Genomic DNA, 24,847 nt, shown 5'->3' with positions numbered 1-24,847 from the left:
TTTTTCTGTATTTCAAGTCAAAAGGGCTGAAATCCACAATTTATATTCTAGCCTACTCGAAAACCGAAACTTAGTGTTGCGCTCAAAAGCCTAATACACTGCGGTAAAACTGTCTAAAATAATTGAAGAAAACACACAAAATCCCAAATTTTGTTAAAATTTGTTTTGTTAAAATAATGAAGAGAACACATTTTCCACAGGCCCGCATTGTTCCTCACAGACTGGTATGTGGCTGGGACCACCACAGGGTCCTGGAGACAGTCAACAGAAGTGCCTGAAAATGATGCACGAGACCAAAACTGTATTTTTATTGTTCCAGAAAGGTGTGCAAATAGCAGAATACAAACACTTAGACAGGGCACACCTTTGGCTCACCCCTTTGTACCCCAGCTCCTCATTGACCAGCTCAGGACCTGAGCCCTGCAAGACTCCAGAAGAGGGAGGCAGGTCACTGCTGGCAGAGGACAGAGGCTGCTGTGGCAGCACAGGAGTGAAGCCTGGTGGGCAGGAGGCTGGGGCAGAGCAGGTTGTGCCTCCTGGCAGCACCATCACCTGCACAGCCTGGTGATTCCTGCCTCAAGAAGCTGGAAAGCAGCTGCTGCAACAGGGCTCTGAGCTGTGTCAGACGTTCTTGGTTTTCCTGGCATCTGGTGCTGGGCAGCCAGAGGGGAATCAGCCACAAGGAATCATTCCCTGGCTTCCCTTACAGAAATAAATCAGTGTAGTAACATGGCTGTGCAAAGTCAATGCCAAGGAACCAAGACAGAACAGGAGAACCATCTAGAAGAATGATGTTTCTGAAGTTTGAGAGGTAAGTGCAGATTGTAGAGAGAAGTAGGAACATTTTCCTCCTGCTTCAGATCAACACTGTAATTCAGCTTCTAATTCATAATCAGACTGGTTTGGTTTGACTGATTCCAACATTATCTGAAAATATTCCTTTGCACAAATGAACAGCACTGGACAGTTAGCAGGCTACATGCAGGAATCTGTTCCAACCTGGAAACAGAAGGAAAGAAACTGAAGTTTGTGTGAAAATAGTGGCATGTTCGATTCACTTTAAGGCAATGAAGAACTGTGAGAACAGTGCCCTTGAAGATTTCTGCCACTGTTCAGTATTCATTTCAGTCAGCTGGCTCTATTCCTAAGCCTCTCTGCTTCTCTTGGGTGGGTAGATAAATCACATTGGCTGGAGCAGAGCAGGCAGCAGTGCTGAACTCTGGAAGGATTGTTCAGTACCAGCTGGGGAATTGGCTGCTTTGCAGTAACCTTGTAACAGGGAAAGCTAGTCTTCAGGGACATTGGTGAATACGGTGGAGTCATCCCAGAATATATTTAGAGAAATATTTCAGAAACAACAAATAAAACTGCATAAAATCAGGCCAGTCACATTTATTTTACCACTGAAATTGCAGGGAAGTGCAGATACAGTGGTACCAACCCACAGCAGCACTTCTGCAAAGTGCTCTCGGAAATAAAATACATGCATTTGTTTCCCCATGCCTACTCTTGTAGCCAAATGACAGAGACACAAAGATATTCCATTAGGTTCACAAAGATGTTCCCTCTTGGCTTGCAAGCACTGTAACACCTCAGAGCTGTGCTGAAACCATGGCTTTGAGTCCTCCCCAGACCTATGCACACAGGACTGCACTTAACGCTGCTTATGTCTCAGGTGAGGGAGCTGGTACAGATCCCTGGGATAGGGGATAGCAGCTTCCACAGAAGCTTTCATGGCCCTTTTAGATAGTGTTATGAGCTAGTACCTTGCTGCTGCTGGGTTCCACCAGTAATCACTCCTCTCATGTCATGAGGTGTCAGGACAGTAGTAATGTGAAGGCAGCCAGAGATCAGGTTTGCTGCTGCATCAAACCATTTGCCATTAGGAAGTGAAGCAGTAAACGTGGTGCAGAGGAGAAAGAACTACTTGTAGGAGGGACTAGCATTACCTTTGACTTAAGCCATGTCTTTGTGGTGGAGCTGCACAATGTTGGTGATTCTTCCTGAGAGCAAAGTGTAGGAAGCGAAGCTACAACTTAATTTTGACAGTGAATGCACACAGTGCTCCCTCCCACGATGCACGTTTGCAGGGCTCTTGTGTGTGTGGAGGTTTTTGGAGGGCTTTTTAAAGAGTACAAATCGTCACAGTCTAAACAGAAATGGCTGCATTTGCTCCTTGCACTGAAATCCCTGGGACATTCAACTGGATCAAGTATCTCTTCCTGGGCTGTGGACAGACTGAGTGACAGGCAGCACCCATTTGGGCACAGGATGACAGCTGAGTACACTCACACTCTGAGTGGACTAATGAGCAGGGAAGGGCAATACAGAGTTTAGGGAGAATCTGAGCTCACTTTTTGTCTCATTTATAAGCTTTTATTGATGACCATCACCAAAATTCGGTTTTCAGAGTCAGCTACAAACTGAAGCAAAGTGTGAAAATAACTGTGCAAAGAGAAGGTCTCTGAGGAAAAGATGGGAATGAGAAATAAAGTGAAGTTACTCCTATGAAGATTTTGTGATGAGCACTAGTCAGGAGCATAGAAAAACATATCTCTGACATATGCTCTGGTTGAAGATTAACCCGATATTAAGTAATAAGACATTAAATAATTGAATTATGTATTAATAATACAATATAACATAATGATGCAACTGATAAAAAATTGACTAAACAATGCATTAATAAAACTACATTAAAAATGGAAATAAAAATGTTTTGCCAGGGAAGTTTGACCTGCTGTCTCCTTGAGCTTGCACCTAGAGATCAGTGGTGCTAAGCAAGGTGTCAAAAACCCTGTGCTGACTCTGACCATGTCTTCTCTGTATGGAGCAATGTATCCAGTGTAGCAGTACAGCACAGCCCACAAAGCAGAATTTACCATTTATACCCAGCCCTGGATCCATTTACCCAGGGTGATGGCTGTCCTGATGGACCCAGGCTAGCATTCCTGCACAGTCTGCACTGGATAGGTTAGTTCACACAGTCTAGCTCCACACAGCACTAAGCTGAGGGTCTCTTCAGCTCCCAACAGCCTTACCTGCCATTCACTATAGCCTTTCATTCTTTGTGTTTAACATGGGCTATGGAAACTACAAATAAAACACTCTCCATAGAATCAAAGAGCTGCTCACATTGGAAAAAGACTTTAAGATTGTGAAGTCTGACCACTAACCCAGCATTGCCAAGCTTCTTGGGTTACTAAAAAGTAAAGAAATGCTGATTCAGTGAAGCAAAACTTGAAAGGTTTTAGCATCAAACTTTGGTAGAGCAAGGATTTAAAGAGAAGATCCAAATAAAGAGCAACACTCATTACCCAATGTTATATCAGTAAACAAGGGACAAAACCCCCAATAATGTCATTGCTCTGGAATCAAAGCATAGTTGTGACTCTCCATCTACTTTTACAAAAAGTAGCTGTGAAAGATATGTCCCTGAACTTTGGCACTATGCTGATGGGGGAGTTCCAAAATGTGGGGGTTTGTTTTTTTGTTTTGGGGTTTTTTTTCATTTTCAAGTAACCTACAAAGTAAAATGAAAGCCTTGACATGCAACAAGATCCAACACACAAAATAACTCTGTTACTGCAGATGTTTTTTTATATGATGTAATCCACTTCAAAACACCTGGTTATTTTCAGAAAGGGTCCTATACCAAAACCTATAGCCTGTTCTGCAGATCTCTTTCACACTTACCACATTCTGTGACAAGAATATGATTTGATTTACTAAAATTGCTGCAGAACAAAACCTAAAATAGGCTATGGTGAAGCACTCACCATTTAATAGTAAATATGCCAGGTACAGTTTTAATTAACTTTTGAAAGGGATGACAACCAAAATTAATATAAGAAATAAATACTAACAGGGAAAAAATAAAGAGAGAGAAATGAAGCTAAGTCCATAAACACAATCGGACAAGAATTTACCAATGTAATTGCAAATTCAGCAAAGCTGGGACTATTGGTGAAATATGCAACTTTCTGTGTGGAAAATGGAAAAGGGCTGAAGTTTTGCTAACCAGTGACTGCCATAAATTGTTTGGCATTGTATGGACTCAGCTAATTGAATATTTTCATCTGCATAGAACAGCTACATTGCAGTTTACTGGCTGAACAGTGAAGAAAATCAGGTAAAAAAAAAGTTAAATGACTGTCAAAAACAAAGAGATTATAAACAAAAAGGAAATAGCATTCATATTTTATTTTGTATTTAGCATCCTTCTCCTCATCTAAGCCTTTTAAGGCCATTCAACAGTCCCTTTAATATAGCAGGAAATAATCCTTGATATACTGCACATTTGACCTGGATTTTAGTTCAGCTTTATTCTGTTTTCTTATTTCCAACAATACATAACCTTTGCATTAGAGCCTCTCTGGAGCCCAGGAAATTCACAACTAATAAGTGAAGTAAGAAAGCTGTTGTAAAAGGCTTAACAAGCTCTGACCCTCAGTCTTGCACTCTGATTACCTCAGAATAATTACTTCTGGAGATAACTGATGAAGATCATATTAGGCTGAGGCAAAACAGAGATCTGGCTAAGTGTAAACCAATTACAGCTGAACAGAGAGGCGAGGGGACAAAGATACCACAGGACTATTTATTGTCACTATTTACAAAGCGGTCATGGGGATTTCAAATAATTCCTGATACTCACAATCGCTGTCGGAGTTGAAGCCAGCACACAGTACAGCACGAGTGGTGAAATGAAGCTCTCGTCCTCCGTCCCAGGGTACGGCTTCATCAAATTGCCATCCTGGCAGAAGAAACCTTGAATATGCACCTGAAAAGTGTCGGTGTACTCGAAGTAGTAGGCGAGCAGAACAGTCCCAGCCATGATGACGAGCTGGAAATAAAGCATAGTCACAGAGAGGCGTTAGTTGCTTTTTGAACAGATGCAGCTGTGCCTGAGAGCTACTCCAGTCCTGCGGACCATCCTCCCTCCACCGTCACTCTGACAACCCCTGCCATAATAGTGTGTGAGCATGTGTGTGTTTCTGTGCCTTTGCTCTGCAACATCTGTTACATAAACCTTTTGGCAGACACTAATGAACGTCTCAGATAGGAGAGGGTCTGCGCAGGGGGCCGGGAGCTCTGACAGCCCCGCGTCACCAAAGGGCATGTGAGTGTCAGGATCGATGGCAGCGTGGCAGGAGACAGCAGCAGCCACAGCTAAAACCTCTGCTCAGTGGCAGCGAGTGGGAAAGGATTATTACAGAGCCTGGAGGAAGCTAAAGCCAAAATGCTTCCCTGCTGCAGCTGCAAGCCCGTGCTGGAGAACGTGCATGTTGTGCTAATTCAGACGAGCCCTCTGTGTCCCAGATGAAGAAGCAGCCAGAGGAAGACTTCTCTCCTGCCACTCACCTCTCCCTGGAGCTGCTTCTTATGAGTAAAGCTTAAGAAGTCTAGTCAGAAATCTCCAAGCAACCTGTGGGGATTTCTGTGCACTGCCTGACTTACTCACTCCACCACAGCCACTTTTGAAAAAAACTGGCTTGAGTCTGAAGCTGCATTTATATCACAGATATGAACTGCAAGGAGCCTTTCTAGTCTCTCTTTTCTTGTTTTATGGTGCTAAATGGGTTGGTGGGAAGCTTAGCATTTTTTGTATATATCCACAGCATCAGCTTACCACACTGCTTCGGCAACATGTCACAACAACCTCACCAAAGGCATCCCTAACCTCATCTCATGAAAACAAGCAGATTTTACTAATTCTTGTTCTCCCTTTGCCACTCTGCAAAGAAAATCCCACATCACAGTCCTCACCCAAGACAAAAATAGTAATACTGATTTAAAACTGGGGTTTTTTGTTTTTTTTTCAGGGGTAATGGTTTTAAAACTAAAAGAGAGTTGATCCAGATTAGGTATGAAGATGGTGTATTTTACAATGAAGGTTTAAAAAAGTGGCACAGATTGCCCAGAGAGGTGATGAATACCCCACCTTTGGAAGGGCTCAAGGTCAGGTTGGACTGGGCTTTGAGCAACCCTGTCTAGTGGAAGGTGTTCCTGCTCATTGCATAGGGAGTAGACTAGCTGGTCTCTAAAAGTTCCTTCCAACTCAAATCCTATGATTCAAAACTGTGACCACAAGATCTGATTCAAAATCTTCTTTATGGAGATTAGTGCCACTATTACAGAAGTTGTCACTATTACAACTATTTTTGTCACAGTAACTGTACAAGTTATCTTGCCACATCATAGAAAAAGGTGGAATAACCAATTCTTGGTTTTAGTATTTTGCCTCCAGGATCTCTGCATCAATACTGTATTGCTGCAAGATTATTTTAAGACCTCTGAAAATTAATTTTGGCAATTCCACCTAAAAAATACACTTGAAGCTATTAATGTACTCCTCTAGCACATCCCTGCACACACAGTCAGCCATTAAAGCCATTTCAGTGAGAGTTGAACTAAAATTAGAAAAAAATAATGAAATCAGATTAGTTATTAATTAAAATAGAAGACCAAAGAACCCCTGAGTGGTTGAGGTGGAGAGGGACCTTTGGGGATCAGTTGATCCATCTTCCTCTGCTCAAGAAGGGACACCTTGATTTGGTTGCCTAGGACCATATCCAGATGGTTTCTGAACATCTCCAAGGACAAAGTCTTCACAGCCTCTGTCTGTCACCTGTAAGACTGACTTAAAAGAATGTCACAGTGAAGCTGTAGTTGTGACATTCCATCCCCCATTTTTTACCTTTAAAATTAACCATCTCATTTTGTAGATGTAGATTATTTTCAACACCCCATACCTGCCCAGAATAAATTTTCTTTTTAACAAATATAAAGCAAGATGCTGCTATCTCTGTATTCCCCAGATATCTTTACATCAATCTCAGTGACTACAAACACAGTTCCATAACTAAGGACACAGGAGTTAATTTACACCTGAATTTAACTCCTTGACCAGCTATAGATTTTCTGATCAACCTGAGCAACTCAGCTTTGTTAATTAACACCAGAGAAAGGCAATGACACTCTCACTACTCTACCTGACGTGCCCAGATAAACATGTTAGAGATTACAGGATGCTTCTATACAGGAAATAGAGGTCTTTAAACTCAGTTCCAGCACCTCATATGACCGGGGCTGTCAAAAGCAATCTGACCCACCATTCCTATCCCAAATATACTCCCAGAAATTCTTCAGGTTGCCTGCCACAGCTGACAAACACAGCTAAATGATAAATAATAAATGATACAACAGATAGCTGGTTTTTCTCCTCTTACTGGAGAAAACAGAGAAAGGTTACTGAACTTTTAACCTTCTTTGGGTGTTATATGGAAAAAAGAACGCTTTTCAGAAAATAAGGTGTTTTGATATGGGAGGAAAATGTCACTTATCCTAAATGCAGTCTCTAGACAGCAGTTCCACATAACCTTGATCGTTCCACTGTTAAATGCTGACTCAGTGCTGCACAAAAACTCCTCCTACATATAAAAAACAACTCTTGCCTGACTGACTCAACATTGATATTGACCTAGAATATCACAGATCACAGGATTACAGTAGGATTTGGGTGGGAAGGGGCCTTAAAGCTCAACTCATTCTGATCTGCCTGCCATGGGCAGGGACACCTTCCAACCTGGTCTTGAGACACCTCAATAATGAACCAAATCTCGTTCACACTCCCTGTGTTTCTGTGTTTTGTTCTTCTGAGAAAAAACAAAACAAAACAAAACAAAAACACAAAACAAACAAACAAAAAACCCCCCCAAAAAACCAAAAACAAAACACCAAAACAAAACAAAAAAAAACAAACAAAAAAAAAAAAAAAAAAGCCAAACCCACACATAATCTGTGAAAAGAGATTTGAATTATAGACACATCGTATCCTGTAGGTGACATCCACCATTCTCAGGGAAACAGCAAGAGCAGGCAGTGGAAATTTGAAATCCAGCTAAACACACCCTACCATATCCCAAAGGATGACATGAGATACAGAAAGTACAGTCAACTACTACCAGAAACAGAAGCAGAATTTTTGCTGCTGGTACAGTCAGTGAAGACCTGACCACTTCTGTCTGGCAACTTCTGTGCCTTATCTTGAGTACTCACTTCTTTAAACAGCTTCTCAGCAAAATGCAACCAAGAACTTCTTTTTGCTCCCCCTTCTCTTTTTCCTTTCCACATGATAACTATTTCATATGTATTTGACAGGAGCGAGGTAAGTGGCTGCTTGTGCAGGGACAATGCTACTTGTAGCTTCTTGGCAGTGGTAACTGGTGACTGAGGAATGATCTGGCACGGACAGAAAGAAGGTTCAAGTGCACAAAGGGGTCAAACTGGCCAGAAGCAGGCATGTCAGAGACAGGAGTGTGCCCTGCAAGGCAATGAACTTTCCCTGGGTGCTGAGATGAAGAACAGCTGCAGAGATGCCTTGTAGACATCCTGGAATATGAGCACTTTGGGGTCCCAATCAGTGCGCCTGAATTTTGTAGCCTTTTCTCTCTTTTCTCCCTTTTCTCCCTGTTTTCAGGTTTCAATCATTGAAGGAAACAGGGAAGAAGAACAGGCAGGCTGATTTAAACTACAGATACAAAACATCCCATAATTCAGAAAACATAATGCAGTTTAACACTAAGATTTTGCAGGGTTTATTTATTAATCCTTATTAACTCATTTCCTTAACTTGGGGAAAAATTAAAAACACTCACTAACTTCATAAAGGCAGCCCATGAAAAGAAGGCTGCTAAGAAGTCTAAGGTGCTTAATGGCCTCCATTAGCACAGTGTTTAACCATGTCATAATCCCTGATATTTATCACCACTGCTCCATTGTAAGCTAAGAAAATGCTCTTATCACCATTTTACAGAGAGGGGACAGAAGCTGAGGAGATAAAATGACTGGGGCTAGTCTGAAGCTGCAGCCCTGAACTCAACCAGCCTAGAGGTGGACAGGTCCCTGGGCGAGCGGTGACAGGATGCATGTGAACACATGATCCCAGACAATCCATCGAGCCCTAAATGCAGATGTGTCCTTGGCCAGGGAAATGGTGTTGGGACCTCGGCCAATCCCATGTGTATATCCAGGACTTTTGAATGCCCTGTGAAAAGGAGTTCTGAACAACAAAACGCGCTTTTTGTTGAGGACCCTTGAGGAGTCCGTGTTGTCTCCCCTAACGTAACAACTGCACTCTGGTCAGAGCAGAGCCTGTGGCAGAGCCAAGATCTGTCTTTCTTCTGGACCAAATTTCTTTGGATTAGTCAATAATCTGCACATGAAAAGGCTCAATGATATATGTGCTTAGGTCCTGATTCTGTAGAAGCTCATTCATGACAGTGTTAAGAAAACAAATTGTGTATCTGATACAGTCCCATTTAAAAATTCCTGCTGAATTTAAATAAATTTTGACAAGCTAGACTTAAGCAACTGGGGTGTGTTTTTCCCTCAGTCATTTAAGTGAATTAACTACGTAGCACTTAACATCCATCCCTTGACACACCATGAAACTCTGCCCAGCTCTCAGAGTCCACACTGGTTCTGTCCATACAGACGTTCCTGTCACTGCACACCCTCGCTCCTCTTTAACCTGTGGGCATTCTCTGCATTCAAAAAATTACTTTCTTCAATGTTCAAGAAATAGGAAGCAAGTCTTGCAACCTTCTTTGGGCAAAGGACAATTGTTTGGTGTAATCAGGTATTAATGAAAACTGTGTCCTGAGTATGAAGAAAGAGAATCTTTGCAGTAAGAAGTACAGTTATTTACACTAACTCTAGGGTACTGCTGTACATCCAGAAATTCTCCTCCTCAGTGTAACAGCATAGAGTCTCTGACAGCAAAACTCAGAGAGCACTAATATCCAAATAAACTTATTGCACTTCAAAGCAGTGGGACTGAAATCCCACACTGTATGCACTCTCATAATTCATAGAAAAACACTTCCCCATATCCTCAACAACTGGGAGATTTTTTTTTTTGAACACTGTTACTCATAGAAAAGAGGTCCCTGTTCTTAAAGTAAGAAAGCAAGAGGGCAACTCCACTTGGGAAGGGGTATAAAGCTGTAAAAGGCAGAGATCTGTGGGAGACAGAATTTTTGATCAGCCTAGACTGATGACGCCCTGGAGCAAGAAACTTACAGAGAAAAGGAAGATGCTGGGAAAATTTCCTTTTAGTTACAACAATTCTGTCCTGTAAGACAGGCACACAGCCACTGCAAAAATCTCCTTTTGCTCTGTGTTTCATCACTCATATAAATGACATTGCAAGTCCATACGAGTAAACTTGAAACCCCCTTAGTATTGCTATTTATACATAAAAGGGTGTAAGTTCTTTCAGCTTATCAGCCTTCCCACAGACTACTCGTATCTTACAGCACCTTTTATGTGCATGACTGAAAACTGAAAACCTGTCCTTGCACACAAATGGCAACATAGATACAATGTTTTTATTCTTCCTGAAAGAAGTCTTTAATGAAAAGTATTTTGTATGTGGTGTTCTTTAGTGGATAGTCATAGAGATACCTACTGATGCTCTTGCTCAGTTTGTTTCCAGCATATTTCAGCGGTTTTCACTTCTTTAAATGAAACTGCCACAGTTTCATGAGCACCACGAACCGTTTGCAACCCTTGACACACATGCTGTGGCTCACAGCTCCACCTATTTTGATCATATTTCTACCTCCCCCTCCGTCTGAACTCTTTTACGAGATCTGTGGGTTGGAGACAGACAACACACACTTTTGGAGATCCATGCAACAACAACCTGTTTTATTGTTCAGATCCTATTGTTCAGATATTTAAATAGGAGATTCAGAACTCCCCCTGTAGACAGCTAGTTGGTGGCTTTAACACTGCCCAGCTCCCTGGCCATGGCACATCTGCATTTAGGGCTGAATGAGATTGCCTGAGGTCCCTGTGTAGATTTGAACCCAATCTATTCTTGTTTACTTCTGGGCTGGTTGAGTTTAGGGACAGCTCTAGACCAGCTGCACTGTGACAGAACTCTAGTGTCACACTGTTTGCAAAACCTGAAACAATTTGGTGTGCTTTTTTGAGAGAGGTGATGAGACTCTTGGAACAGACACACTGGAGCATCCAACAACCATGGCATATGTGTGTCCTGAAGTAACTCCTAAGTTTCTGCTGAAAGGAATTGCTAAGGCGTGCCTTTGCTCTCTAATGGATAATATCTGAAATATTTAACTATGCATCCCAGACTGTTTTGCCCAGGGATGGGTCCAGGTGTCTCTCTGTGAAGGGAGGCAGTCCATTTTTCCTTGGAGATGGGAACTCCAGTCTTACAGCAGCAACAGAGAGATGTTAGAAGCACAGCAAATTGGAACAAATCACATTTATTATTAAATTCACAGACCCACTTTTGCCTTTCTAAAAGCAAATCAAGCCTCTGTCTAAGAGTTACCACATCTGTTTCCTGAAGTATCCTTATGAGGATGAAGTCTCAGAAACTCAGGTTGGTTCAGAGGTCAGTATTTTTTTATAAGTGTTGGTTATATTTATTTGTGGCCAGAATATCTTTACTTAGTAAATCAACTTTCAGCTCATAGTGCTTGTAACTGACATAAAGAAAGAAAACATCTTAGTTATATTTTGTTTTCTTAAATAATCAAACTTCCTTCTGGCAGAAGAATTGCAGACTCCTAGAAAATACTGGATTTGGATAATTTGACTTGAAACAGTTATTTTGCCAAGCCTTTTTACACTATTCTCTCTGAGAATTCTTTTCAGGGCTCCTGAAATCATCTATTTTGAAAAACCTACTACAGCGTCTTAAGAAGGATCTACATTTTCACACTGTGGAGTGGTCAAGTGGTAAGGAAATGCTGAACATGCCTTCAGACAAGCTTATTTACAAATAACAAAGAAGATTAAGACTACCATTATTTAGAAGCCCATCTGATCCAGATGTGCCAGCAGCTGAAATTTCACACTGAGGTATGAGGGTGGCAGGTGTCTGTCTCCCATTAGCTGTTAATGGGAATTAGAAGGATGAACCCTTCAGGGACCAACAAAAGCCTTAGTCTACAGCACTTTGTGAAGCATCTGTCCTGTGCCATTTTATCACAAGTGATTCTCCTTTAAAGGTTTCACCTTCACACCTGTGCAGCAGACCCAGGTCTGTGGAAAGAGAACTGTATTGGACAGCAAAGGCTCCTGAAGCCTGCAACTGCAGGAAGTTAATGTTTGTAATGGATTATAAGGATCAGGGTGACTGCACAATCTTTATTATATATGCCAAGAAACTGCATTCAGCAAATCACCTACTTTTATGAAAATACTGCAAAACAACTGGGACAAAAAAAAAGACACAGGACTGTTCATTACAGCATTACATTGCGTAATGACAGAAACAGAGAAAAAAGAACCTCTGTTGTAATTCCATGAAATGGCAAAACAAGTACAAGTGAATGCTTTTGTTGTGCTGAATAACCATTTATTTTACATTGTCAGATTAAATACGAACACTGCCACTCCTTCAGGTGTTCTCTCTCCCTCACCCTTTACAACTGATTCTGAAATCAGTTTTTAATGCAACTGTGGCACACAGCAGCCCTGTCTGCAGCAGCCTGACACAGGACATGGCTTTGTTACAGCTCTGAAGTCCATTCTGTGTGCAGGCACAAGCTGGGCACTGGAGGCAGAGAGGCTTATTAAGGCACACAGGCTTTTGAAGCTGGAGCTGTGTCAAAATCAAAGCAGTCTCTGCAGAGCTTTTTATAAGTCCATTTAATGAACTTATTGTCTTATTTAACCATTTTAGTAATTTTGTATGATTAGGTATAGTTTGTAAGGCTGAAGAAGACATGCTTAGGAAAAAGAAAAAGGAGTTAATGTCTTACTAAAGCACTTATTTCAGTAGAAGTTGTTTTGTGAGAGTAGCATGACCTCTAAAAATACTGACATCTGGTTAAAAACTCTTTCAGCTTCTTTTTTATATAATGGTCCTTGAAGAATGGCGAGGTGCTACACTGCAATAGCTTAATGTTACCTAAGAGCTCACCCACATAAAGAATACAGATTTCTCCAGCTCTAACTGTGCAGTTAAAGCAGTACAAGTCCCTTAATGGGAACAGACATAAAAGCATAGAAACACTCTAACCAGTACAACCTTTTCATATGCCGAAAATAAAATAAGCAACCATCTGAAGCACCTTGATTACTGCAATCTATATAACTCAGATATAACTCAGTGCACTTTATACACTGCTCTAGCTTTCTCAGTTTAAAACATCACTTTTCAACCTTTTCATGTAAAGACTTTCATCAGTGATTCTTATGTAATAAATTTAAGCCTACTTTCTTTGACAGGTAAATATGATCCACAGATTGATCACAGGCTGAAACTGTCAGCCTGAAGGAAGGAGAGATATCTACCCACACTGTGTCTTATAAACAACTTGAGCCTCCTCTCACTGCATTCACTGCACTCACAAAGAGCTGGGCTGCCTTGAGAGATCCTCTTTACATCAGCTCTGTCTGAGAAAAGCTCAGCCTTCGCTTCTGGAGAGGGACAACACAGGTTCCCTCACTCTCTTCAGAGGGAATGACATGCAGGGTTAGATGTCTCTACAAGCTTCAGGTGCTCCACCAATGCTGTGGGCACTTACACAAGACTTTGTGTACCTTAGACAGAGAGATGAATGGACAAAGGAAAGATGCAGCAGCACAGGTGATGGAAACTGGAAAAAGCACACTAGTGTCTTTTTAATCACTGACAGCAGGGGGAAAGCATTTCTCCCACAGCTTGAGAAGGGAGGAAATGAATCCCCCTCTGTCTTGTGGAATCAAGTAATGCCTGTGTTGCTATTAGCAAGAGAGTCTGTAAAAATCAGTACAAAATATATCTTTTATTTACCTAGAAAACAGATCATAAAAGCTATGAAAAGGCTTATCATTTAGGAACATGGCTTAGGGACATGGGCTAGTGGTGGACTTGGCACTGCTGGGTTAATTTTTGCACTCAGTGGACTTAGGGGCCTTTTCCAACCTCAATGATCTTGTGACTCAGCATCCTTTAGTACAACCATGAATATCTGCTTACTCTCTTGCAATTTCTCTATTTTGGCAAGCTATATTTCACTGTAATAATTTGCTTTCTTTATGAAATGATCATAAAAGGGTTATTTTTCTCCTTTAGCATTTAGATTCTATCCAGTTATTCCACATAACTGGAGCTTTAACTAAAGCAAGAGCAGAAGGGATTCATGTGGGACAATTCTAAGGAGCTGTTTTTGTGATAACACAGACCTTTTTATGTAGCTGACTTAAAAGAAATGTGATCTATTTAAGAAGAACCCAGTTATGATGAGATATAGGCTAGATTTTTTTTTTTAATTTAAGGGATGTACTGATGCAGAAGACTATTAAATTCTGAGCTTGATTCAAAGTAGATTTTGAAGGCTTATCAGCAGGGGGCATTAATGCGACATTAAATTCCAAATGCCACACTACCAAACATCCATGCAGAGCTTGGGATGTTTTATGTTTTTAATATATTTGGGGGTTCCTCTGTATTTTTCACATCATCGTATTTTTTTAAAGTATAGCTTAAAATTAATTTCAGGTTGTTTAGTGGTAATAGTAATTTGGTTAATAATAATTTGTGGGCTTCATCCTGCCTTTTAAATGAAGTCTTTGCCCCTGATTTGTGTAGTTTGAAAGAGGATGAATTTAAGACCAGTAAATTTGCAGCCAGCAGCTTCAAAGGGGATTATTGAACAGGAAGAATAGGTGGGTTCATTCCTCTTGGTGAGTATTTGTCCACAAGCATCACCTGTTCCTTGAGATCAGATCATGCATCCAACTCTCCTATGTTTGCATTCTGACCTTATTACTGACCTGGAGAAATGAGGTGTTTCCAGAACACAATTTTAAATAGCAACATTTTCCCTCTCCACTGACTCTGAAATAAAAGCAACCATAATGATAATATAAATTATTACTTACAAAGAATGAATCCAGGAGTTCATGTCCACAGGATTTTAACTTGTGTCAGTCTTCCAACATTAACAAGCAACAAAAAGAATTTTTTTTTCCTTTTTCCCTAAACCTTAGTGAAGGTGGTTGACAAAGGTTCTCTGTCAGAAAGCTGATCTAGCTGTGAGCTGGTGACTGAAGGGATCAGAAATAAAAAGGAAGAGCTTTCCACTGCATTGGCTCTGCTCCTTGGTCTTCTACTCAGGGCTGATTCTCAGATCCTGGCACACTGTGATCTCACTCTCACTTTGTTCACTAATAGCATAAAAGTTACTGAACCTGGTCTGGCCTTTCTGGATTAAAATCTGTGTAATTTACATCAATCCACACTCTGTCTGTATGTGTAATGTAAAGAGACATCAATTTAAAATTTTGACGGCAATTACGTTAGTAAATTTTCTTTCCCACAATAAAAAGCTGGAAATTTAGATAACACTTCTAAACCTGAAGTTGAGATTTTCACATCACCACCTGATTGCAGGAATGGACTTTTTAAGGAAAATTAAGAAAAGTTTTAAATACACAGTAACATTGGGACTGTAAGCAACGTTTGGAAGACATGCACTTTAAAGATGGAGATGAGAAAGCTGCTTGTTTGCTATAGCAGCAAACTACTCTGCAAAATTAGGCAGGTCTTGCTTTCAGGGCCAGACTCTCCAGCTTTGCTTCCTGTATCTAGGACACCATGGTGCACATCTTTTTCTGTCCCTCAAATACATATCCTGTATTTCATGCAGCATCTTTTTCTCAGGTATATGCAGACTGCATATACCTTTGTTATGGTAAAAATCAGTTTGCAAAAAACAATAGTGAAATAAATGTGTTCCTCAAACAGCTGTATAAATCCAGACATTCTGAATTTCCTGTGAAATCACTGGCTATCTTCTATGTATGAAAACCAAGACTGCTCTCTTAACAAAAATTGATAACTACAATTTTCCTTCAAGACCCCAGAAACATGGATAAATGTCAGGATGAGATTTATAAAAGGGGAGAAGAGAATTAAACTTCCCCTTGTCAAAACGGAGAATATATCAGATTTTAAAAATTGTATTTTACTTAGCACCTGAAGAATGTCATCTCTGTTACCAAGTGCTGTTAAAACCTCCAAGCCACAAGTATAGCATATTTATCTTCCCTTGAGCAGGTCCCACGAGGTTTTCAGCAGGTGGCATTAATGCTCTACCCAGTTCCAAATGGCATACAGCCAGGAAACTGCTGCTTCCAGCACATAACACCTTAAAGTAACCTATAAATTCTGGTGGAGACTAAGTAATTTTCTTAACATAAAACATGCATTTAACCGGTGTATGTTCAGAATGATTTTTTTTAGAAGCAGAGCAGAGACATATTTCAATTACTCTGGTATTAAATTAGAAGAAACCAAGAACATTTTCTTGCTCTCCTGTCCTGCCTGGTCTGTCTCCTCAAGACATCTGCAGAATCAGCTTTTTCAAATGAAGAGACCACCACTGGAACTTCAGGCATGTACCAGCACCAGTAATACCTATACAGCACCTCTGATGACAAGAATAGGCACATTTCTCAATGCAGCACTACACAGCTTTCCCCAAGCTTAAAGATTTGATGTTGAAGCTGAGAGGGAGAAGAAGCTAAGAGATACTGAGGCAGCAAATACCTGTGATCACTTGGGACCGACTGAAAACAAGTTACACTCCCAGGACTGGTTATTGTGCCTATCCAGTGTTTGACTAAAACAAACAGTACAACATGCTGCCATCATCTCCAGGACTTGTTCAGAGAGGTCTTACTGAATCCATGAAATCCAGCCTCTAACACACTAGTAAAAACCTGTGTACTTCAAGCACCATGTGAACAGGCACTGCTGGAAACAGCTGCTCTGGAACAGCTTGTTTGGTTGGAAGACTTGCAACTTTTTCACTGCTTCTAAACGCAGGAGGAGTGCTTTGCACCTCATGAAACTGCCCACAAGAAGGTTAGAACACTGAAAACAGTCTGCCAGGATGTTCTCAAAAAACTGTGTCCAAATTGTGCTTAAAAGGATTCAGGGTTTGCTCCTCTAAACCATGCTGGGGATCTACCTGTTGGTCTGCTCCACCCTCAGAAACACCCAAATTCATGAAACTTATTCAAATATTTGCATATAGCAAAGTAATAAAAAGTCCTGGAAACTCAGAGCAACTCCAAAGAGTTAGAACTTGTTGAGTTTTCCTTTCTAACATTGAACAAGATGTGTTCTCCTGTGAAAGGCTGTTTCGAGTTTGATTCTTTCTGACAGTAGTTCTTAACCTGGACAATTACATGAGTCACCCAGTCCACCAGAAATAATGCAAAGGCTTATAATAATTAATTGTATACCTAATTTCAGTAACCAAAATCACAAAATTGCAGCTTATTTTGCTTTGAAGTACCAGTCATTCTATAAAAAACCATCCATTTGACTGGCACACACAAATTTTGTTTCCATGTATCTGTGTCCTCCAAAGATGCCCAATACAGGGACTGCTCTGGAAAGCTGAAAAGCTGCCTTTGGCTAAAACAGCTTCCAAGTTGCCCTGCAACCCCGATAATGGTTCACTGACTAATGGGTTTTCACTGTACAAATGGCTTATAAAAGCTGTTAAATCCATCACAAACACTAAAGGCTTTTTAATCTAATGACTATTTTCACTTACATAGAGGTGTCAGGACAATTTATTCTCAAAGTTTCAAGAAGCAACAGATCCTGACAGGATACAGGATTCTGACACAACAGACTTATACCTTTTTTCAATATGCTTTTCATAATTGCTCTTTGGTATCTCCACATGGTACATAAGCAAAACTGTTCACAGAAGATGCAGAGGTATATTTTGATTTGTTATGTGTCCTTGTAGTCAGAAAAGCAAGGATGTCTCTAAAAATTGAAGAGACTGACAGTGGGAAAATTAGATGAAAATGAGAATAAAGCAAAATACAAAAAGAGCAAAGATCTGCACAAAGTGAAAAGCAAAGGACACCAAAACACATGCCTCACTTTCCCTTTGCTTGCTATCAGACTGCAAACTTGTGGCTGCTAAAGATGGATTTGGTGACATTTTTGGCAATGTGTCTGGACGGGTTCAAGGTACTTGAGGGCTTTTGCCCACTCTGACATATAAACAAACACCAAGGAGTGCAACAGCAGTGTAGTGTACATAGTCTCACCGCAATTTATTCTTATACCCCATACACCTTACTTGTCCAGAAGATGATTCCCAGATTGTTCCTTGAAAGAAAGGAGCTACTGGTTTTCCAGCTGCTCTACAATCCATAAGCCATTGCTCATGCACATATCAGTGTTCCAGGAAGTCCAAAAAAGCTGTAAAAGTGCTGTCCGTCAGACAGATCTAAAAGCTGCTGGGATCTTATCTGGCTAAATGAAGAGGGAACTCTTTTCCTCTTCTCAGCATGTCTGCCTTGCAAGTTCAGGGAACAGCTCTCCTGGGACAGAAACCTTATAATAAATTCACAGAGTGTGCATGGTTACGAAGAGCAGCTCCTCAGAGAGCTCCTCATTCTCTCACCTTCCTCACACTGAAAGCACTTGGCAAATCTGCTCCTTTCTCAGACACTTTTGGCAGTACTTTCATCTCTTTTGTTCTGGTCATTAGTCTGCCTGTTGGGAAAGAATCTCAGTAAGAAACCAAACCTGTCAGGTTCTTAAAAGATGTTACTCTGGGCAATGCAAAAGTGAGAAGGAAGGAGGTCTAATTCCAAAGCAAATCAGTACATAACCCACATTTATTTTTAGTGAACACTGTAGGTAAACTGCAAGTTGGAGAGCTCTGAAGTTTAGAAGAACAGCAGTAAATTCTTTTAGTTAGAAAATCCTATTCTTAGACAGAACTGTTTTTCAACAATGTTTCTCAACCCAGAAAATACCAGGGTAAACACAAAGCCTCAGAGAAGCCAAGCTCTGAGACGCTGCACATTCTCCTGCCCCTTTCTTGCTGCTTTTGAAACACATGGTCCTGATTCTCTGATTTTGAAAGGTGTTAACAGACAACCTTTTCTCCAAAAGCTTCATTACTTATGGGCATTCTCAGGGCAGTTGTTTGGGGTTAGAAATGGGTAAGCAATTTCTCAGCAGTGGCTGTGCATGCAGAGGCAAGAGGCTGTGGTCAGACCTTTTGTCACAGCAGTGCTTCTGCAGCAGGGTCTCTCTCTCTACTAACCACATGGCAAAAATTAACATATTTTGTTGCTCTTTCCCTGCGACAGAACTACTGTTCTACTGTGAGGATTTGGACAGCCATTCATATCTTTCGTGTCCTTGCAATCAGAGTGCTTACTGGTGTGCACCTGGACCTTACTTGTGTTCCTTCTCTTCAAAGATGACACTCAGATAGTTCAATCAGTTACAACAAATTGCAGTGCTTAATTCTTTGCCCTGCTGCCAAGTTCTTTTTTTGTTATAATTAACTAATTTCTCCAGCACTCAATCTAATATTCTACCTCTTCTTCCTATAGTGGCATGGAACTCTGACACGTTTAAGAATTTTTTGTAACCTGCCTCTTTTACCCATATGCATCAAACCCTTTGTCTGATTTTTAAATGACTAATGCTTCACAGCTACCTGTTGAGGAAAGGAAGAAAAGGAAAGGCTGAGCAATTGTGTTTCAAAGCCAGCAGCTTTACAAAGGACTGCAATTATTTATTACTAAGATGTATTTTTAAATGTTTTGCTGGTGCAGTGGAGCTGTAAGTTGATAAATGTTTAGTTTTAGGAGAAAAAAACCTTTAAAGGACGACAGCTTTTATTACATTAAATGCCGTTTCCTGTTGCAGTTTGTGCCTACTGCCTCTGATCCTTTCCCTGGGTATCACAGGGAGAAGTCTCTCTCATACTGGGGAACCCAGCACAGATGCATCTCAACAGCATGTATCTTACTAGCACTGAGCAGAGGAGATGATCCCTGCTGACCTGCTGAGAATGCAACCTCCCTTCCTGCCCTCCCAGCCTGCCCTTCCTGAAAATGCCTGTTTATCCAGGGCGCTCCACTCATGTGAGCTATCTCTCCACATCACTGTGACACCAGCAAAATCACAGCCCTGCAAATGCATTCAGACCTCTAATTCCTCTCATTTCCTTCATGTACCTCAGTGTGCAGGGAGTGCGACCATGCTCTTGTTCCTGGCTTTGAGTATTGTCAAAGGTTGAGTGCAGCCCTGGTCTTACCACAGAACAAGCTCAGTTGGAAGGGACCCACAAGGATCATCGAGTCCAGCTCCTGGCCCTGCACAGAACCATCCCCAAGAATCACCCTGTGCCTGAAAGCGTTGTCCAAATGCTTCTTGAGCTCTATCAGGCTGGGGCAGTGACCACTTCCCTGTTCCAGTGCCCAAACACTCTCAGGATGAAAAACCTTTTCCTAATAGCCAACCTAAACCTCCCCTGACACAACATTCGCTCAGGTCCTGTCACTGGACACAACAGAGCAGGAATCAGTGTCTGTCCCTCCTCTTCTCCTCATGAGGAAGCTGCAGGCTGCAATGAGGTCTCCCTTCAGTCTCCTCTTCCCCAGGCTGAACAGACCAAGTGGCCTCAGCCAGTCCTCATATGGCTTCACCTCCTGGTCCTTAACCAACCTCACTGTCCTTCTTTTGACACTCTTTAATAGTTTAATATCATTCTTATACTATATTTGTAGTGCCCCAATCTGCACTAGGACTTGAGATGGTGCCATCCCAGTGCAGAGCAGAGAAGGACAATCCCTCCCTCTGGCTGGTGGCCCCAGGACAGGAGTGTCTGCCAGGGCACTCCTGACTCCTATCCAGCTTGCCATCAACCAGGTTCCCCAGGTTTCTTTTCATTCCCCAGTCTGTCTTACATCCAGGGTTGGCTCATCCCCAGTGCAGGGTCCAGCACTTTCCCTCGGTGAGCTCCATATGGCTGCTGACTGCCCAGTTCTCTAATTCACCCGTGGTCTCTCTTCAGGGCCTCCCTGCTCTGGAGGGAGTCAACAGCTCCTCCCTGTTTTCTATCATCTGTCATCTTGCTTAGTATCCCTTTCAGTCCTGCATCCAAGTCGTTTATGAAGATGTTTAAGAAATGCCCAAACTAAGCAGCCATGAAAGATGGTCTCAAGCTGAAACACAGAATCCAATAAATAAGCTGCCAACTGCTGGACAAGGAACACCTGCCATTAAATTAGACAAAGAAAACCTGTTAATGGTGTGCCTGCCATGCCAGCTATGAATCTGAATTTACTTTGTGAACCCTTTTTGCTGGGAACAGGCTGCTGACAGGTGGCTCCCATTAACAACAACAAGGCAGGGATTTCTCCCACTGCTTGAAAAATCTGTCCTTTTCTGCAGAAGTGAAAGGATGGTAACTGGTGTCAGAGGTTCAAGTACTGGTTAGTACTCAGTATGAAACAAATTTTACTTGCCAATTGAGACTCATAATTCTGAATCCTGAGTGTGTGTTTGTGTAATCTGGTAGTCTCATGCTAAATGAATGGATTGAGTCACAAACTATTAAATGTGGTGCGCCAGAGAAGCATCTATCTGGTTGTGCTGACTTCCTAGTAGTGGACTGAAAACTTTACCTGGCACTTCCTTACTTGTTTGTTTATGCTTGGTGAGATTCTACTTCATAGTTCTTCTCTTGATTAGTGACCCTTCTGTTCACATCATGCTGGGTCCTTTGCTCAGTCTGCATTCTTTATTGTTCCTTCCAACCTGTTCCTTCACTTCCTCACCTAATTCTCAGCCACTACTTATACCCCCACCCCATCACCACTAGTTTAAGCTCTCCTCTCCAGGTCGGCCAGGCTGCTGGCAAAGCTGCTTTTGCTCCATTTGGTCAGGCTGATTGCCTTCTAAGCAGTCCAGATCCTCAGAGAGGGTCCCATGGACAGAGAAGGCAAACTTTCCTGCTGACATCAGCTGGACAAACACAGGTATGGGTCATGCACTTAAGAGCAGGACTCAGTGATGCTTCTGGGAGCCTTCTAACTCAGGCTATTCTGTGATCTGTGATCTCAACTGTGGACCCATCAGATCCATCCAGTCCTCTTCAGACCCTCCTCCTCCTGCTCCTCAGCAATATCAAGGAAAGCACTCATGGGAGCCTTCACTCTCCACAGGTAGAGAATATCTCAACACTCACTGTTTTCTCCTGCCACATGGTTCAGGTTCAGCTGGTTCACATACAGAACATGTGCACAGCTCTCATCCAGGGAGCAGCCTCGGCACTGACCCTCCTCTCATGGTTGCAGATCTGCAGGTGGAGCAGGGGCCTGCTCCCCCAGGGCCAGAAGCCACCAGCTTCAACCTTCATCATCACTGGAGTTTCCACTTTCAAACCCTGGTAAGCAGAGACTCCATCTGTCCTGCTGCAGTTGAAGGTTCAGGGTTTGGAAGCTGCAGCATCTTTGGGCAACCTGTGCCAGTGTCTCATTGGATCCTCCTTGCTCAGGACTCAGTATCTGCAAGCTCAGAGCTCCCTTGGATCAGGAGGAGCAGGCAGAGCTGACTAAAGGCTGCTGCTAGCAGACATGGGCTCATCTAGCTGTCCTCACTGGCACCCTAATGCTCCTCTATGAGTTTCCAAGACTACCCTGACAACCCATAAGAAGTTCCCAGAAGACCAAGAAAGTCTCAGAGGAGAGTGGAGATACTGCTGTGCCATCGACTGTGTCTGGCAAACAGGGAAAGACTGCAGACTTTTCAAGTGCTAGGTGCAGTAGTTTTTACTTTTACTTTTTATGCCAACTACTGAATCTACTGGTTGACATAAACAAAATTACAGATGTCATAAGAAAGCTGTAAAACTCCCTGACATTGGAATTATGGGTGCCAGAATTAATAAGGGCTTTTTCTATGAAAAAAAAAAACCCTGGGAAAAAAAAATCTGTAACTAGTAAGCAGATTGACACTCCCTCTTGCAGAGGATGTAGCAACACCATGTAAGACAGAGTCCTGTTTTATACCCTTCTCTACCTATCTCCTGTTTATGACAGATGTTCAGAGCCTAGCTGCCAAGACAAGGCTCACAACTGCCTTAGTTCTGTTGGTGAAGGACGTCACTCTCCTGAGTGCAAAGGTTGCTTGGACTGCACACAATGCAGCTCTTTTGTCTCTGTTAAACCAGCTCAGTATTCTCTTAAGAGCTGTGAAGTACTTTGAATGTCTTTTGACAGAAGGATCTCCAGTGGCAGTGCTACACAAACAAACCATGGTGTAATTGTCATTGAAGGAGGTGCAGAGAAGGTGATGACAAAATGGTCAGCAGAGGCACAGGAGCAGCCTTGCTGCATTTTTGATTTTCATGTGAGGACAGCAGACAAGTGGAAAATTCCCCAGGGAAAGCACTGCAGGACCCCTGTGTTGCAGGTCTGGAAGGTACCACAACCCTTCAGTGCACAGACAAAAACACAGCAGCTCCCTGTTGTCCTGCCTTTTCCTTACAGTGCCCAAATGCAGAAACACAGCAGCACTGGTGCAGTGAGCTTCGGAGATCTGCTTGCTGATGCTGCTTTGCATCCTATCCTAAATCCTACTGGAGTGGAGCATGCTGGAACCCAAATTTAATCTTGGAAAACAAACAAAAAAAAATCACTGGGAGATATCTTTCCAGTCCAAAGTTTCCAGGCTACTTTCTTCTTCTCAAATGTCATGTGTTTCTCTGATGGTTGGTATCTCCAAGCAGCTGATGTGGCTTAAACACAAAGCAGAGAACCTACAACTTGACCTGCCCAGTTTGCTCTCCCTGTTAGCATCAAGCAACAAAGTCCCCAGACTGGCAGATGGGGCCTTTCCTAGAAGCAAAAGCCATGCTGTACAAACCAGAACTGCAGCTCCCTCACTTTCTTGTTAGTGTGCAACATCTTGCAGAAGCCTTAAAGGTGGCAATGCATTGCAGGCACAGATGTTGTGTATTTATGGGGTTTGTATCACACACAATACACCACAAGGAATCTTTAAAATCCAGCATAGTCAGTTCTTTCCTAAGTGAACTAACTCGGCAACGTGTGATCTACTACTGGATTTTCAGTAAATATACTATATCAAAATTTGTACTTTAAAAATTCAATTCCAGTGTTTCCTGATGGAAATTCTTGATGTGTTTGTATTTAGTTACACATTGTATTTGTGCTCCAATATCTTTGTAATGAACTGCTGTGTCCAGTGAAAGCCACTGGGTCTGTGAGTATCAAGGCACTACAGAATTCATGTGCAGAAGAGAGAAAATCAAATCTACCTAATCAAATCTACCAAATCTAACAACACTGACCTTATCATGTCATTAGATGCTTGTTCTATTGCCTTGTTTTCCCAGGTCTAAAAGCTTTCCATCTGAGTTGAATGCTTGGAGCTGGTTGGAATTTTAGTCATTCACAGAATAGCATTTAAAATTTGTAATACTTCCATGTGTTTCCAGATCCATGCTATTTAATCAAGTAGTGCAGTCATTGTAGTCATTAGACATTGACAAATCACAGAATCACAAAATCACAAGGTTGGAAGAGACCTCCAAGATCATCGAGTCCAACCTGAGCAATAACACCTCCAACTAAACCATGGCACCAAGTGCCACATCCAGTCTCTTTTTAAACACATCCAGGGATGGTGACTCCACCACCTCCCCAGGCAGACCATTCCAGTACTCGATCACTCTTTCTGTAAAAAAATTTTTCCTGATATCCAACCTGTATCTCCCCTGGTGCAGCTTGAGACTGTGTCCTCTGGTTCTGTCAGTTGCTGCCTGGTGAAAGAGACCAGCCCCACCTGACCACAGCCACCTTTCAGAAAATTGTAGGGAGGGATAAGGTCACCCTGAGTCTCCTTCTCTCCAGGCTGAGCACCCCCAGCTCCCCCAGCTGTTCCTCACAGGGTTTGTGTTCCAGGCCCTCACCTCGTTGCCTCCTCTGGACGCGCTCAAGCGTCTCAACG

At 42.0% G+C, this 24,847-nt stretch overlaps 1 protein-coding gene across 2 annotated transcripts in view; it reads right to left on the bottom strand.

Moving 5' to 3' along the window:
* Positions 1–24,847, bottom strand: part of PLPPR1 (phospholipid phosphatase related 1) — a 121,129-nt gene that overhangs the window by 26,159 nt on the left and 70,123 nt on the right. For both annotated transcript variants that reach the window (XM_056514764.1, XM_056514765.1), the window contains exon 3: positions 4,658–4,846. In XM_056514764.1, coding sequence (XP_056370739.1) covers positions 4,658–4,846 — 189 coding nt within the window. The remainder of the gene's footprint in view (positions 1–4,657; positions 4,847–24,847) is intronic.

This window comes from Oenanthe melanoleuca, chromosome Z (genome assembly GCF_029582105.1).
Source record: "Oenanthe melanoleuca isolate GR-GAL-2019-014 chromosome Z, OMel1.0, whole genome shotgun sequence".
Lineage (NCBI taxonomy): Eukaryota > Metazoa > Chordata > Aves > Passeriformes > Muscicapidae > Oenanthe > Oenanthe melanoleuca.
The sequence above is the reverse complement of the archived record's forward strand: the minus strand, read 5'-3'. Positions and strand labels throughout refer to the sequence as shown.